Source organism: Lactuca saligna, chromosome 3 (assembly GCF_052625555.1).
Source record: "Lactuca saligna cultivar CGN05327 chromosome 3, ASM5262555v1, whole genome shotgun sequence".
Lineage (NCBI taxonomy): Eukaryota > Viridiplantae > Streptophyta > Magnoliopsida > Asterales > Asteraceae > Lactuca > Lactuca saligna.
The window spans coordinates 171,042,536-171,059,557 of NC_136419.1; the positions used below are offsets into that span (position 1 = coordinate 171,042,536).

The 17,022-nt window shown below is 35.8% G+C and overlaps 1 protein-coding gene across 2 annotated transcripts; it reads right to left on the bottom strand.

Annotated features, from left to right (window-relative positions):
- Window positions 1–5,674: 5,674 nt before the first annotated feature.
- On the bottom strand, window positions 5,675–10,513 carry LOC145037467 (hydroxyacylglutathione hydrolase 2, mitochondrial-like). 2 transcript variants are annotated; one of them, XM_078986126.1, is made up of 9 exons: window positions 10,341–10,494; window positions 9,660–9,808; window positions 9,282–9,464; window positions 8,721–8,924; window positions 8,491–8,614; window positions 7,079–7,179; window positions 6,785–6,859; window positions 6,332–6,430; window positions 5,675–5,978 (listed from the first exon to the last, which is right to left on the bottom strand). In XM_078986126.1, the coding sequence occupies exons 2-9, from the start codon at window positions 9,786–9,788 to the stop codon at window positions 5,832–5,834; spliced, it is 1,062 nt and encodes a 353-aa protein (XP_078842252.1). In that variant the 5' UTR covers window positions 9,789–9,808; window positions 10,341–10,494; the 3' UTR covers window positions 5,675–5,831. The 2 variants fall into 2 exon arrangements, with proteins under 2 accessions (XP_078842252.1, XP_078842253.1); XM_078986127.1 differs by lacking the exon at window positions 9,660–9,808 and having other exon boundaries at window positions 10,341–10,513.
- Window positions 10,514–17,022: the final 6,509 nt, after the last annotated feature.

The following is a 17,022-nucleotide window of genomic DNA, read 5'->3' on the forward strand; positions in this document are numbered from 1 at the left end:
TTAAAAAGGTAATGGATACTTTTCCCACATCGTGTGAATAGATAAGTGAAATGAGGGAGATATAAGTATGTCAGATAGAGTACTCACAGTGATTGATAGTTGTATTTGTATTTTAATCCCACGGTGATTGAGCTATTGAGTTGATCAATGGCTTAGTCTTGAGCCATAAGAACGGCTACCCGTTAGGTTACTCGTACCTGGTTGTTTTTTTTACCTGAACCCGTAGAGGATTAGGCGGGTCGGGGCGGGGATGAGTATGGGAAGTGAAGTTCGGGTACGGGTATGGAGGTTGTAGTCCCCGTGAATATTCGTTCCCGTTTGCATCCCTACTCTCACGTCATGACACCCTAAGTGTCACGTCGTGATATCAGTTGGATATGTGCTTCATTTATTCACTTGTCACATCGTGACCTCCCTATGCTGAGATCGTGACACTCGGTTTTACCCAAAAACCATTTCTTTGACTCCTTAATTCCCTAAACGGATGTGTTCTGGAAACTAGGTGTTAAAATTCTCCCCCATTTAAATTAGATTTCATCCTTGAAATCAGTTCTCGCTTCCACTCTCAATGTAACTCATTGTTGGTCCTTCAAACCTGATTCCTTCAACACCAACTAAGGTGCTGTTTGTTTTTTGGAAAAAAACCTCTTCAAACCTCTTACTGCTGCGTGGCGCAGCACACGCGCAGCACTTTTCATCTCGCAGCTGTTTGTTTTTTAGAAGTCTTCTGAGTCAAAAACCTCTGCGTAGGCTCTGTTTGGCGCAGCACTTGTGCTGTCTCTTCTAACTTCTTCCAACCTCTTCTTCTTCTTTTTTTATTGCTGAAATTTTGATTATATGTTATTAAAATTTTGTTTCACATTTTTTTCCGTTTTTTTTTCCGTTTATTCTTATTGAATTTATTTTTCATTTTTTTTTATATTCAATAATGATAATTTCTTGATGAGATATAATTATTTTTTACTAAAATATCTTTATTTTTTGTTGAAATATCATTCTTTTTTACTGAAATATCATTAATTTTTACCGAAATGTTATTCATTATTAAATTTTACGTATTAAAAAGCTATTTTCGGTTTATAAAATTAATTTATTTTAATTTTTTAATATCTGCAACAGTATGCAGATGTTAAAAAAACAAACACGCTTCTTATTATAGTCTGCAGACGTTTGGTCCACCTCTTCTACTGCAGAGGGTTGCAGAGGTGGTCCGCAGACTCCATGAATTTTTGCTTCAGAAAATCAAACAGCACCTAAGATTGCTTGAATGTCGGTACTTATAACCACCGATATACAGGTTCCAAAACCGGGCTCATAAGCCAATTCGAGCAGAGACTCCGAGACATGAATCACCTCCAATGCAGCATCACTTAAACAGTCGACTAACTCCTAACAATTCTACCAACCTTAAACTTCTCAAAAAACCATGTGTCCTGAAGAGAATGTCTTCACACACATCCTTAAACCATGACGAAAGAACCATCTTCCTTATCCAAAACCTACAGATCCCGAAGTCTTATACAACCTTTTAGTAGACAGAGCTACCCTATTTGTCACCTATGATGACTAATACTCGCAACCTAACCAAACCAATTCCTCCAAACCTTGCATTGCCCATTGAAAAGCCAAAGAAGGAAAACACCTCTCATGGTATAGAATACAACCTCGCATGTCGGCGCACTGGCGAAAATTCTAGCAACGCCCAACAGATGAGACTAACCATACTTTACGTCAACCATGCTTACTGAACCCTGCAGATTCTATCGGTCTAAGACTTCTCGGCCAGTCGCTACCCTACGAAAGATGGAGCATGGAACTCACGGTTGACCGTCTTCATCGCTAACCATGCATAAAATGCACCAACGAAACAAAAGCTATCGATCACATAACTATGCCATACTCCTACTTATACACTAACATAACTCGAGCTTACCCTGATCTACCAACCACTAACAACATTTGGGTCTATCCCCAATCCACTAACCAATAATGGAACTCCGGCTTACCCCCGATCTACTAACCAACAATAACACTCGGTCTTATCCCCAATCCACAATCCAATAATAGCGCTCTGGCTTACTCCTGATCCACAATCCAATAACAACACTCGCAGCCTATCATAGCACACATCGAACCAGCAAGGCTTTACTAACCCTACCAAGCCTTTGGGTTGTGTCTTAAACTTCCATGCCCCAATCCAACAAGAGCAGACAAGGAATCTCTCCACACAACCCTCAACCTAGACTCCTAACATCGTAGATTCTAACGCAAGGACGCCCTACATATTACTAATACCACCAAAACTAAGATTATTTCAAAAGGAAATTCAACAACTGGTGATGACCCTGCTGCGACAATCATAAGATTGAACAACTTCGTGCGAAAATATTGAACTGGAGAGATCTGGCTAAGAACTGAACTTAGCACAAGGTCTTCCTATTGGGAGGCATCCACTCTCCCCCACTTGGAACATGCTACACTCTGACAGCTTCAACAATCCTTCAAATCCCAGACCAACATGAACTCTATTACTTGATCCCCACCCCTAACATCCATATACACAGGAGAATCTGAATCCACATATGACATTCGTAATTTCCAACATGCATGCAAAAACTTCAAGGACAATAATCAATCCATTCATAAATAGGTGATCAAAATAAAAACGGACTAATTAAAAAAATTCATTCAACCGATCATCCAAGATTCCAACTGAACTTCAGAACATAAACAGATAATACAAATGATACCAACAATGTCGCAACCAGCTCAAACAAAGAACTGATATCTCAACCCGAGTTGAAGGAAAGTGGGTTGTGTTGTTGGTTCATCAGAGTTAAAGGACTAAAAAAAGAAGAGATTGTGAAGACGTAGATGTCACTAAAGATGGAAATGAAATAGAAGTTGAGGAGGATGAGAGATGGGATGATGACTAGTGGGACCCAGATTAAATTTCTCAAATGTGGTTTTAGGTTTAGGGTGAGGAGATACATATATATGGGTTCTATGAATTTTTTAAAATATATAATAAATAAATACATAAATAAGAAAATTATTTAAAAAATAAATTAATAAGGACATAGTAGTCTTTTTAGATAAGACAGTAACCAAGCACACAACAAAAATAAACAGTAGGGATCATCCGAGTTACAAAAATAAGTTAGGGACCACACACACAAATTCTCCCAAAACACAAGGACCATTCGTGTAATTTGCTCTTACTTTTGAACTATTTTTTGTGTACACATCTAGGTAACAAACTTGTTGAAAGTGTTCACATATGACCATTATGATCGGATGTAACCTGCTACAGCTAGTCATAATGGTCATACGTGAACACTTCCAACAAGTTCGTAACTTAGATGTATACTAAAAAAAAGTTATTTAGATGTGAACAAACCGCAAAGTCATATTTCATTTTTGTAACACCATGTTTGTGGAAGAAACGATCATCAGCCTTGTAAATTTGTAATATGATTCATCAACCGGAATTACAAGCAATTAGTTTTTACATGAAAAACTGATTTTATATATATATATATATATATATATATATATATATATATATATATATATATATATATATATATATATATAATAAACTAATTTTTTTTAAGAAAAAACAAAGGAAGTCATGGTTAAAGTATTTATTGTTTTAAGCAAAAAGTAAAAAGAAAAAAGAAAAAAAAATGATCTTCAATAGAGAAAACAAATTAATATATTATAGCTATAAATTTTATATATTTGAATTGTCATAATATTTTTTATGAAATCGTTCATAGAAAGTTCTTGATTTTTTTCCCTTTGGAGGATTTTTAAAAACTCACAAACAAGGACAATTTTCCAGTATTTTTTTTAACTGGGGATTGTGGTGGATTTAAAATCCAAATCCTTGTAAAATTTTCAATCCGAACTACTTATTAATTTTTATTAAAGGATCTCAAATATTTGAAAATGTATCATTCCTCTACGAGGTTCAAATCTCGTGAAAGATAAATATATAAATGTGTTAACTGTTTTTAAAAAATAGTTATAATAAATAAAATCCCTAATTAATTGAGTTCCAATACCACTATTACACCACAAACGTCGTCGTTGCTGCCGCCACCACCACCACTACTATTATTATTATTATTATTATTATTATTATTTTGAATCGTAAGCATTTTTGTTTTAGATGGTATCAAATGAGTTTGTGTAGTCTATAATTCTGAAAACACACATTTAGAATAGCCAAGTATCTCGGCCAAGTGACAATCGGGTTACTAAACTTTCACTAAACATTTAATATGAAACATGTGATTTAACGGTGAAAGGGCTTACAATAAAATCACTCGAAAATAGTTGAACCATATTGTATTCCTATAGGGGATATATTGTATCAGGTCGAGGTGCACAAACAGGTTTTTATTTTTTATTTTTTGGAAACATGATCGGTTTGAGTCAACAAAGTCAAAACCAATTTAAGCTCCAGTTCAAACTGAAAATTAACCGAATCTATACAAACCATACTAAAAAAAACCACCAAATAGTTGAGGCTTTTTTTGCCTTTCCCACTTTGTGTCTTTGTTCTCGGTAATTGGGCTGGCATCAGTTTTTCTTATTTGTTGTTTTGTGTCAACCCAAACAGAAATGACAGGAGAATAGCTTAAAGAAGAAAAAAAAATACACTTTGTTCTGTATGTTGCACCTATTTTTGCAAACTGGTGATAGGAAGTGAGGCTGAAGTTTGACAGTAAGAGATTGGAAGAAATCTTCATAAAATCATTCCTTTTGTACCATACCCGCTGCAAGCTTATCAATCTTTGTCCTGCATATACTAAAACCAAACTACATTTCCATTTTCCAATGCCTATGGTTGACTTCATTACCAGTGAACAAAAAAACAACCAAAAACCTCCATTGCTTGTGAACTCTCAGGCTTTACATACATACATACTTAGCTATATTAACTTCCATTGCTGTAAGTTTACGCAAAAGAAAAGTATATTTCTCATGTTGCTTACGTAATTCTGTTAAACCACTTACTTTTGTATATTAACCTCCATGTTGCATACTTCTGTCTTCTGTCATAAAAAAATATATTAACCTCCATCTTGCTTACGATATTTATGCATCAAAACATGTTTTTGTCAAATCAGTTTCAATTTAAAAACCAGCTTCGGATCATGAACCAGTTTTTCTTTTTTTCTTTTGCCCACTTCTACCTACTGGGTTCAACTCTTAGGTGACCATAGGTCTCCCTTTAGAAATGATTTGCCATGTCCACATGATGTGCTTGGTATTTTTAGCCCAAGGTTTTCCCTTGGTCAACAAAGAGGGCCCATGGAATGTTTTCCCATTGATATCTATATAAGAGCATCTAATGGGTTTCAATTACATCACTTATATAAACTTTAACCAGATTAAAGAGTTGTTTGGTAAATCAACTGATTGGTTCAAATCTCTTAATGGTTAAGAGAAGGTAAGATTGCTTAACCATTCAGTGGCAGTTCCAAGGCTTTTAATTCGTTCAAAGGTCATTCAGAGGCTAAACCATGAACCAAACACACCAATTAAAATGTGTCTTCTAAATGGTTCCATACAAAGGTTACCAAACAGCTCTCAACTCTTAGTTGGCATCCACATCCACTATGGCTTATAGTTAGCATAAGAGACGGAAAGCAAAAACCAATCAATCAATCAATCGTTCATTCTTAGTTTTGTGAAATGTCCAACAAACACTAAGTGTAGTGTATAGTTGCTAACACAAATTCCAAAATGCTAGACCTAATTTGTTATGTTATGTGCATGACAGAAGAGAAAAGGGTATTATGATTATGGGAATTTATTTAGAAATTATCCTTGGCTTCTCGGATGACTCCCAAGGCCTCTGCATCAGTTGCATCCACTGGAATTTTCAACGCACTGCGTATTGCTTGACTTGAAGTACGCAAGAAAGGATTGCATAGCTTTTCCTTCTTTAACGTGGTTGGAACCTGATCCACAAAACCAATCATCGTCACAGATGCTTAATCTACTTTCAAAATTCTTAAGAGAGTAATGTTGTAATAAGAAGAAGCATGGAGGATTGGAATATAATCCCCTCACATGATACAACAAACAATTACTTTTAAGAGTAAAAACTATTTTAGCAAAATACAGTTTTACACAATCCAAAGAAGCAACAAAAAAGAAGTAGAAAACATTCACATATGTAAAAAAAAAAAAAAAGCTATATAAAGTATGTTAATATTGTGGATGTAGAATATAAGTATACTGCAACTATTAGTAGTGAGATTAAAGTACGTTGCTATTGTGGATAAAAAAACATAAATCAAAATAACATTACCGTGGGCAAGTGTTTTTTCCCGAGATTGGCTATGTTGGCTGCATATGATTGTAGCTCCAAATTCCCAGGCTCGACAGCTAATGCAAACTTTGAATTACTCTGTATATACAAAATTCTAACTGTTAATTAAATAAACTCACATGCTTCATAAATGGTGCACATGATTTTTAAAAAATAGCACATACTTTCTTTCTTTTGGTGATTATAACTCCCTATTTGTTTTTTACTATTATAGCATTATACTTTGAGAAATCTATCCATTCTAGCAATTTTCATTGCTAGAATTGGGTAGGTTTTTCAAAGTACAATGCTATAATTAGGTAGATATTTCAACGTAGATTGCCTTAATAAGAAAAAAAAACCACCTAAAAAGTACAATGTTGTAATTAGTAGAAACACATGAAAGTAGGTTGCTATTTCTTGTGTTTAGGTCTAAAAGAAAACATGACTTACCAATGTATATTCATGACCGAAGTATATATTTGTGTCTTCTGGCAACAATGTTAGCTTTTCTAGGGATGAATGCATCTGATACACAAAAAACAAAACAGAGCAACTTTTAACAGTTATGTTATGAAATGCAGTTGTATGAAGGCTAAAAAAGGGAAACTAAATAAATCCTAAGTATGGTGTCTAAATAACAATATTGAACTCTAAGAAACATATATCTAATATGTTTATGCAAAAGCTTACCAAAAGTGAGATTTAGAAGCAGTGAATTAAAAGTAAAATATGTAGTCTGAATACCTGTTCAGGTGTTCCTTCGAATAGTTTGCCACATGATAAGCTGAATAAAGTGTCTCCAGTGAAAATTACACGAGAGGCTGGAAAATAGAAGCTAATATGGCCTGCAGCCAAACCAAACAAACCAAGAATTAACAATTTGTTACTTACACCTATTATCCTTTCTTTTTCTTTTTTGAGAAAGAGTAAATTACACGAATGGTCCCTATGGTTTAGGGTAATTTACGCGTTTGGTCCCTAACTTAACTTTTTTAACTCGGAAGGCCTCTATTGTTTGTTTTTGTTACGCGTTTGGTCCCTGTCTTACCTAAAAATACTATTTTCCCTTTGATTTTTTTAATTTATTTAAATAAACACACCCCTAACCCCACCCTCTCACCTTACCTTACCTACCCCACCATTTTTCCCTATTTAAATAATAGTCTTTTTAGGTAAAACAAGGACCAAACGCGTAATAAAAACAAACAATAGGGACCAAACGCGTAACAAAAGCAAATAATAGGGACCTTCCGAGTTAAAAAATTAAGTTAGGGACCAAACGTGCAAATTACCCCAAACCATAGGGACCATTCGTGTAATTTACTCTTTGAGAAAATAAATTTGTTACCTTGTACAATAATCCTAATTTTAACCACATACAAATCTATTACTATTTAGTATTTACTACAACCAGCAACATATAAAAACTATGTTTAAATTTCTGTATCCAAATAAACAACATAGCAAATTGAGGATGACGAGGGCATTCACGCCTTTTTTGCATATTAGATAGACCCATGACAAAAAAATAAAATAAAATAAAAAATCACCCCAAAGATTACTAAGGCTGTTTGTGTTACAAGATTTGGAGTCCACGAATGGTCCCTATGGTTTAGGGTAATTTGCACGTTTGGTCCCTAACTTATTTTTTTAACTCAAAAAGTCCCTACTGTTTGTTTTTGTTACACGCTTGGTCCCTGTCTTACCTAAAAAACTATTTTGCCCTTGATTTTTTAATTTATTTAAATAAACACACCCCCAACCCCACCCCCTCACCTACCTTACCTACCCCAACATTTTTCCCTATTTAAATAATAGTCTTTTTAGGTAAGACAGGGACCAAGTGTGTAACAAAAACAAACAGTAGTGACCAAACGCGTAACAAAAACAAAAGTAGGGACTTTCCGAGTTAAAAAGATAAGTTAGGGACCAAGCATGCAAATTAACCCAAACAATAGGCACCATTCATGTAATTTACTCCAATTTTTATTAAGAACGAGGAGGGCATTCACGTCTTTTTAGAAAATTGTACTTTGTATTTAGATTTTGGATGCCTTTGCTATAATCAGGTAGATTTGTATCAAAGATGAAGAGGGTATTCATGTCTTTTTACAGACAATCTGGCAATCAATTAAGTAGCAAAGTAATAGAAAAACCTTTGGTGTGGCCAGGGGTTGCAATCACATGCACCTCATGCCCAGCAAACATCCATGTGTCACCATCATTCAAGCTGATATCAATTCCAGGTATTCTATCCTTGTCTATATTGGATCCAATTACCTGAAAGATCAAAGATTGCAAACATATTATAAGTAATACAGAGATGATATTAAAATAACTATATGATTTAAAAAAAAAAAAAAAGAATTAATCACCTAAACATTACCTTTGCCCCATACCTCGCTTTCAAATCCATATTCCCACCAGTGTGATCATAATGATGATGAGTATTTAAAATGTAGGTGAGATTTCGATTGTTCTTGCTCAAGGCATCAATTATTGGTAGAGATTCTGAAGGATCAACAACTCCAACTGTTCCAGTATCTAAATCATGCAAAAGATATGCATAATTGTCCTTCAGACATGGTACCTATTATAAGGTCACACACAAAAAAAACTTCAAATAAATATATACAATTATTGAAGAAGGAATGGAAATATAGAATGGAGAGGGTAATGAAAGAAACAAAGGTAATGGAATGAGTCATTACATTCCATTATCACGTGTGGTTGGCTTGTAGGAATGGAGTGAATTTTCATATAAAGTTTTTCATTATATGTGTATTTTTAAGTTTTAATTTTTAACTACACTTTATATACTGTTTAGTTATAATAAACGGATTTTTTCTTTACAAAAATAAAAAATTAAACATCGTGAAAGGTAACTGAAACCCAAATACAGCAAAAAAGTAGATATTCTTTTGTGAAGTGAAAAGTGAAAACTCACCAATTCAATTTGTAAAGATGTAGACATGTTGGAAATGCTACACAGATGAGAAACACCAAGAGATCGACTCACGCCTCTCAATGTTTTGAAAGGAAATGAAAAGAGCTGCATAAACCCATACATAAGGTTTTTCCTAAGGCATAGTTGCCTTATACCAGGCCATACACAGACCATTCTTCTCGCCTATCACAACACAAAACAATCAATAAGCTTACAAAATAAAACTTTTAACAAAACACAATGTGTATATGAATTCATTAATGCTAAGGCATCCATGATCTATCCATTCTATGGTTTCTATCATATTATTGGGATAATGTAACTACTTTCTGGTATTCCCTCTTTTGATAACTAAAACAAAAGGCAAAAATAACTTACCTTCTTTTCCCAAACATTATCCTGAAGAGGCATAGTTCCTAAGTTGGTTGATTCAGCTTTTTTCCAGTTTTGACAAATTCTTCCTGAACTTTCCCCTAGCTTTTCTATATGATTACTTTCTCCTTTCATCTTTTCCCCTCTCGTAGATTCTTTCAGAGTGATTCACAGACAATGTTACATCAGAGTAGCTACTTGCCAAAATTAGATCAACAAACACCCTAAACCCTAACGCTAGAACAGTTTTATTTGATATATGCATATGAAAATTTTATTTAAAACAACATATGCAGTTGAAATTTACGTAGCAGCTTTAGAGTTTAGAACATCGCGTGTAGGATATGCATTCCATTTAAATTCCCAAAAATATTCTTCCATAACAATGAATCGGTAATTTATAGAATCACAATCTCAAGTACGCATGACCTAAAGATATATTCCGCATTTAATATCCTAAATCCAATTCCCAATGGCGATGATGAAGTCGATTAAATAGACAACATATATGTATAAAGCGCAACTGAAATCTGACACTGCGAACATCTATAATCTTATACTTTACTAAGCGATAAACAACAATCCGAAAAAATCAGAGAATGAATTTGGAATCTTGAAAGACGTGAGAGTATATACGATATTAACTAAGAAAATAAATGAAAAAAGGTGAGGATAAATGAAAGAAACCTCGGAAGAAGGGAGAGCAGCCATGGCAGAAGGTACTAGTGATCTACAGAGCATTTGCATTTTTTTTTGTGCGAATTTTGCTTTTGTAATCAAGCACTACCCCAAGGCGAACAGAAAGAAACGGTGAACAACAGACGGGTATGGGTTAACATTACATAGAGTGCTTCGACACCACACCATCCACGCGTTTTCTTTTCACTTTTAATTTAACTTTTTTTATTATGACAGCATAACCTTTTCTATTTTTAAATTAGATAAATATAGCCTATGTATTTTAATCACTGGTGGTAGTTGAACCAATAGAGTTATAATATACTTCTCGTTTTCATGTCTTCGTATCTTTTTATATAATATGTTTATTATTATTATATAGTTAACTTATTTTTATATTCAGTTAACAATTATGAAAAACATTACTAGCGTTTGTTATGAACCATAAAAGTTATTCAAATATTTTTTTTTCGAACGGCAAAAGTTATTCAAATATTTATCATACTTAATACAACTATCCTAAATATTATTTTTCAGTTATAAAAAAGACAACAAAAAAATTATTTTTATTTAACGAGACGCCGGTCTAAGTCTAACTCATCAAGTTTGAATTGAATAGTGGATTTTATTGTTACATTGTTCTAAGTTTTAGTTTTAACTACTAAAATAATTGTACCAATCGCAAAGGAGCGTTACGTCTTGTGAATCATTTGAGCACTGGTATTTTCCCAAAGACTTCAAGTGCACGCTTGCGAACGATTGTTGTGAAATCAATAATGTCTCACGAATAGTTGTCAATAAAAGACTGTAAGTTGTTCACTCGTTTTTCATATAAACATGAATTCATCTAAGTTAGTTCCAATAACGTCTAAAGATGGTATTTGACACGAAATATTGATATTTCATTATGTATCTAAAACGATGACAAGTGCTGAAGAAAACACTTGAAAAGGGAATTGGAAAAGATTTGGATACTTAATGAAACGTTATCTTAAAAGAGCCAAAAGAAAAATGTGGAATGAGTAATGGTACTAAGAAAATAATTAAAATGGCAAAAAAATAGATTGGAGATGTTGATAAAAAGGTTGACATGCTTATGCGCTATGAATATTTCATTAGAATTAGAGAAAGTTTTATTGATCATGAAAAAACAATGTATCTGTTACAATTTTCAAAGGTGTAATCGGAAATAACGTTTGTTGTTGTAACATCCAAAAATACGATCCAAAAATTTTTGTTTTAATAATACTAATAATCACATCATCAAGAACATACAACAAAAACTGTGGAACAAGTATCCCAAAAGATCAGAACAAATGTAACATAACAACTGTATCAAAACATATCACAGTTTCCGATGAAAACTCCCAGGATTTAAAAAAAAAAAAAAAAAAAAAAAAAAAAAAAAAACTGAAGTTGTGGTGTGTGCGATGCTATCATCCCGAGCTCTTCCCCTTACTAGCGAAAGTACCTGAAACCAAAAACTGAAACTGTAAGCACAAAGCTTAGTGAGCTCCCTCAAACTACCACATACCATAAAATGACATATAAGCAAATATTGGGCCTCGTCCACTGCATCGGGCCCCGCCCGACATCGAACCGAAGTCCGGGACTAGCTTGGGCCCCGCCCGGCATCGGACCGAGGTCCGGAACTAGCTTGGGCGCCGCCCACTACATCGGGCCCTGCCCCACATCGGACTGAGGTTCGGAACTAGCTTAGGCCCCGCCCACTACATCGAGCCCTGCCCGACATCAAACGAAGTCTGGAACATATAGCACATAACATAACCGAACATAACATGCATGAATCACGAAGACAACAAGCATACATATCAACTTCTCGGGACCCTCCCGGTATCGGACCTAAGTCCGGAACTACTATCTGAACGGGTCGGCATTGAGGTCGTAGACCCGTTGTTACTGGAAGGAAACTCACCTCGTAACTCTAACTGCTGAGATGCTAAATCCGAAGCTGGATGACTGCTACTCCGAAATTCCCCGGCTACAATTTCCATAAAACTAAATCAGATACCGATAACTGAACTGAGGGTATAATAACCATTTTACCCCTGATAAAAGTCAAAGTCCCTAGTCAAGATCAACAGTCCATGTTGACCTTAACTCGCCGAGTACCCGAGGCTAGTCGCCGAGTTCCTTGAAACTCCTTCCCACTCGCCGAGTCACCGAGGTGACTCGCTGAGTTCTTATGATTTTTGATCCAAACCTTAAGGCTACTCGTCGGGTTTCCTTCTAGCAACACGACGGATACACACGCATTCATAACTTGGGGAAAACTCATCCGACTCGCCGAGTTGTTCATACAACTCGTCGAGTCTATGGCAACCTTCATCGGACTCGTCGAGTTGCTTATCCTACTTGTCGAGTCCACGGCTATCTTCATATGACTCACCGAGTCAACCTTGCAACTCGCCGAGTCCATTCAGTCCTTTTTTCCATACAGACTTGTTTTGAGCCATGCAGCGGCTCCAAATTACAGATCCAAGCTTCTAGGGCATGCTTTTCACGTGAAGTTGCAAACTTTACGTGCATGCATGGCTATAAAGGCTCTAAATGCCTATTTTAAGTTCTTCATGGAGGTTCATGCTCAAGAGGGACCTCGATCATGACCAAGACCGCAACTTTATGCTTCTAGAATCCAAGGATGGTCCATATCTGAAGTTACAACTTCAGATCTAGCCCATAGCTCATCTTATCAACTTAACATTCCATAAGAGAAACCCTATAACTCAACCAACATAAGAGATTTACAAGGAAATGGTGATTTGGGTACCACTAGAAGATGATAACTGAGATAAGTGTTGATTCCCACACTCTACTTGCTCCAATCTCCTTCTCCTCCAAGCCTTCTCCCTCCAAAGATCCTCTTTTCAAGCTTCAACACACAAAGGGCACACACACACACGGATTAGGTCTCACAAGAGCTCTATAGAACTGTAAAGAGGCCCAAATGAGGTTGAGGTTCCTTTAAATTGGGTGTAAAGTCCCGAGATTTAGGGTTTCATCTGCCAGCTCCTACTCGTCGAGTCCCAATATGGACTCATCGAGTAGGCCTTAACCCAAGAAATCTTATTTAAACCATACCTGAGGATCGGGGCGTTACAGTTTTTAACTAATGTAACACCTACTACAAAAATTATAAAAATTATTGCTCTACATAGCAATTGCAAATGTACTCAAATCACTATTTACGGTGTTCCCATATAATTTTAGCCAAACACATATTATAATCATAATATTTTTTATTTATATATTCTTTTCCATCTAACTTTATTGTCACTCTTGTAGCACTACTTAACGCCTCTAACCACATAAACAAAGACATTGCATCACGAATGCTACATTGTTATCGTAGATTGGTGAGAAAATTAATCTCAAATTGTAGGCTAGTAGGTGAAACACCTCTTGTTGTGGTAGTTTAAAATATCTTTTAAAATCATTGTATTTTAAATTAAAAAAGTTTTCAAAGTTATTAAAAAAAACGTCCCAAAGTCCCAAACAAGTTAATTTGTTAAAAGCACAAGGTAATATCAACTAATTTCAAAACATTGTTCGAATGTTACCACAAAATTTGTGTCCTTCAAGATATATTTGATACCTTCTAACAACAATTTTTTTAGTGATAATACATGATATTGACTTATAAATAGTAAGTAATTATGAAAATTATTACCACTCAAGTCAAACCTTTAAAATCAATACAAAATAATCTAAGTCTCTAAAGCATTAATAATACAACGTCTTGGTCCATATGACCCAAAATTCAAAGTCAAAGGTTGCATAACCTATATTTCAAAGTCAAATGTTTAGTAACACGTACTCTAAAGCCAAAAGGTATATAACATATATTTCAAAATCAAGGGTTTAATAACACATACTCCAAAGTCAAAAGGATTAATAACCCATAATAATATATACATCAAAATCATAAAGCCAAAAATGTTAGCTAGACCATATAATTATCAATAACTCGACGGTTTTAAAGGGCATAATTTTACAAACATATAACAAGGAATACACATTTATCCCAAACTCAATAGTTCAAACTCTCAAATATAATGATGGTTAAATGATCAGGACTCATGATCAATGAACGCAAAGCACAACCCTCAAGTTTTGTCCATTCTACAAATCTATATATCATGAACCATCACACTAGCCACATAAGGGGTAGCTAGTGTAACACTTATTTCCCAATATCTAATATGTACTTCTATCAATACTTCGAGTTTATGGATTGGTATGTCTCGAGCTACGACCTTGGTGTTGGTTGTTGCACAACCTTTTAATGATGTCACGAAGAAACTAGTGTTATGTGCAACGTGACCCTGTTGTTAAGTGAAACCCTAATTCCTGGTCTTTGGGCCCTATTTAAAGGCACTAACTCTCAGGTAGCGTTTGGTTCGCATAACGTTTCTAAAGGAATTGGAATTTGTTAAGGAATTTAAATCTATCAGGAATTGTAATCCAATGTCATATTTTATTTGGTTGCAAGGAATAGGATTCGAATCCAATTTTGTATTACTTTGTTTAGTAGGAAATTGAATTAGAATAATGTAAAATAAAAAAAACTTTATTCTTGTATTTTTCTTTAAATTTACTTTGTTTTATAATCATATGTAAATATACATTATATAAATAATAAAAATAGCAAATTATGGTGTTCGTCGTGGCAACATCAACGTTGGTGACAAGTAGTGGTGATGGTGGCGGTGGTGATGCTTGTGGTGGCGATGGTGGTTAGTGGTAGCGATGATGGTAGTGGTTGTAGTGGTAAGTGGTGGTGGTTGTAGCGGTAGGTGGTGGTAGCAGTGGTGGTGACGACATAGTGGCGGTGGTGGCAACGATGGGTGGTGGTGATAGTGGCAGTAGGTGGTGGTGCGCGATAGTGGTAATAGCGGTGGGTAGTAGTGGGTAGTGGTAATGGGTGGTTGTGGCAAAGATGGTGGTGGTGGTGGTGGTGTATGTGTTAGAGTTAAAGGTGGTGGTTATGACATAGGTAGTGGTTGGTGATGGCGGTGGTGGTGGGTGTGGTGGGAGTGGTGGTGGTGGTAGAGATGGTAATGGCAGTGGCGATGGTAGCAGTGGTGGCGATGAGTGAGTGGCTAAGATAGTGGTGATGGGTGGTGGTGCAGGTAGTGGATAGTGGTGGTGGTGGTAGTAGAGGTGTTGGTGGGTGGTGGTGGAGGTGTTGGCGAGTGGTGGCAGAGAGTTTTCATATGTAATTCTAAAAATGAGAAGGGTAATATGGTAATCTTCAACATTTCCACTTAATGAAATTTTAATTTCCTCATCTTTTTGGATATAATTATTTTCCCTCAATAGAAAGAATGTTGGACTCATTTAGGAATCTAATTCCCTTTGGAAGCTTGAACCCAAAATAGGAAAGTGATGTAATTAAATTCTAATTCCTTTTAATTCCAACAAATTCCAACCAACCAAATGACACTGTTTCGAGATAATCTTAGCTTGAAGGTCCTGGCGCCGGTTCTTAAAGGATCAAGTTTGGGCCTTAAGGAATAAGGTTCTTGTACTTGGTATTAAGATTTTGGGTTTAGAGTGATTTTGGGCTTAAAGCGGGTTTTGGGTTGCTAACCTAGGCGTACCACAATGTGGTGGGCTCGTAACCACGACGTGGGACATTACTGTAACAACCCAAATTTCCAATAAAAAATTTCATTTTCTTAAGCAACGAGATCATTTCCATAAAATATAAAATTACAATCACATTTTTTTTTCAAAATCCATAACATCAGACAATTTATTCATAACATCAAAATGTCCCCAATAAAACGTCAGAAAGTGCATGTCGCAGCATCACGCCGGCCTCTTGCCCTTAGATCCTGAAGTACCTGAAACAACAAACAAACTGTAAGTTAACGCTTAGTGAGTTACCCATAACATACCCCCACACAATCCACATAATCACATAAACCATATCAGCCATATAAGCTACATAAGTCATGCATATAAACATATAAGGATGTCATGGAAACCCTCCAAGGTCTTACACTGGGTGCCACTGGAACCCCCATGTGGTCTTAACCCACTATCATGGGAACCCCCACATGGTCTTAACCCACTGCCATGACAACCCCTACATGGTCTTTGTTATCTGCCATGGGAGCCCCCATATGGTCTTAGCTATCTGTCATGGGAGCCCCCACATGGTCTTAGTTATCTGCCATGGGAACCCCCACATGGTCTTAACTAACTGTCATGGGACCCCCAACATGGTCTACACATAAATATATAACATATTAATAGCACATTCGCAAGTAACCATTACAAACAAGAGTCACGAAGACAACTAGCATACCACATATAACTATCTACCATGGGAACCCCCAAATGGTCTTGACCAAATGCCATGGGAACCCCCACATGGTCTTCACATAAATACCTAACACATCGATAGCACACATGAAATAAACATCCCAACTAAATACATGGTCCGGCCTTGGTGCCTTCGACCTATTGGTATGGTGAGGAGACTCGCCTCCAAATGCGAACTGTAGCTGAATAGATCCAAGCTTCGAGTATCAACTCTATCACTTCCCTAATTATAAACAACTCCTTAGATACAACTCAACCCTTCAAACCCTCAAAAGTCAACCCTATTCAAGGTCAAAGTCGAAGTCAAATTCAACGCTCCAAGTTGACCTAACTCGTC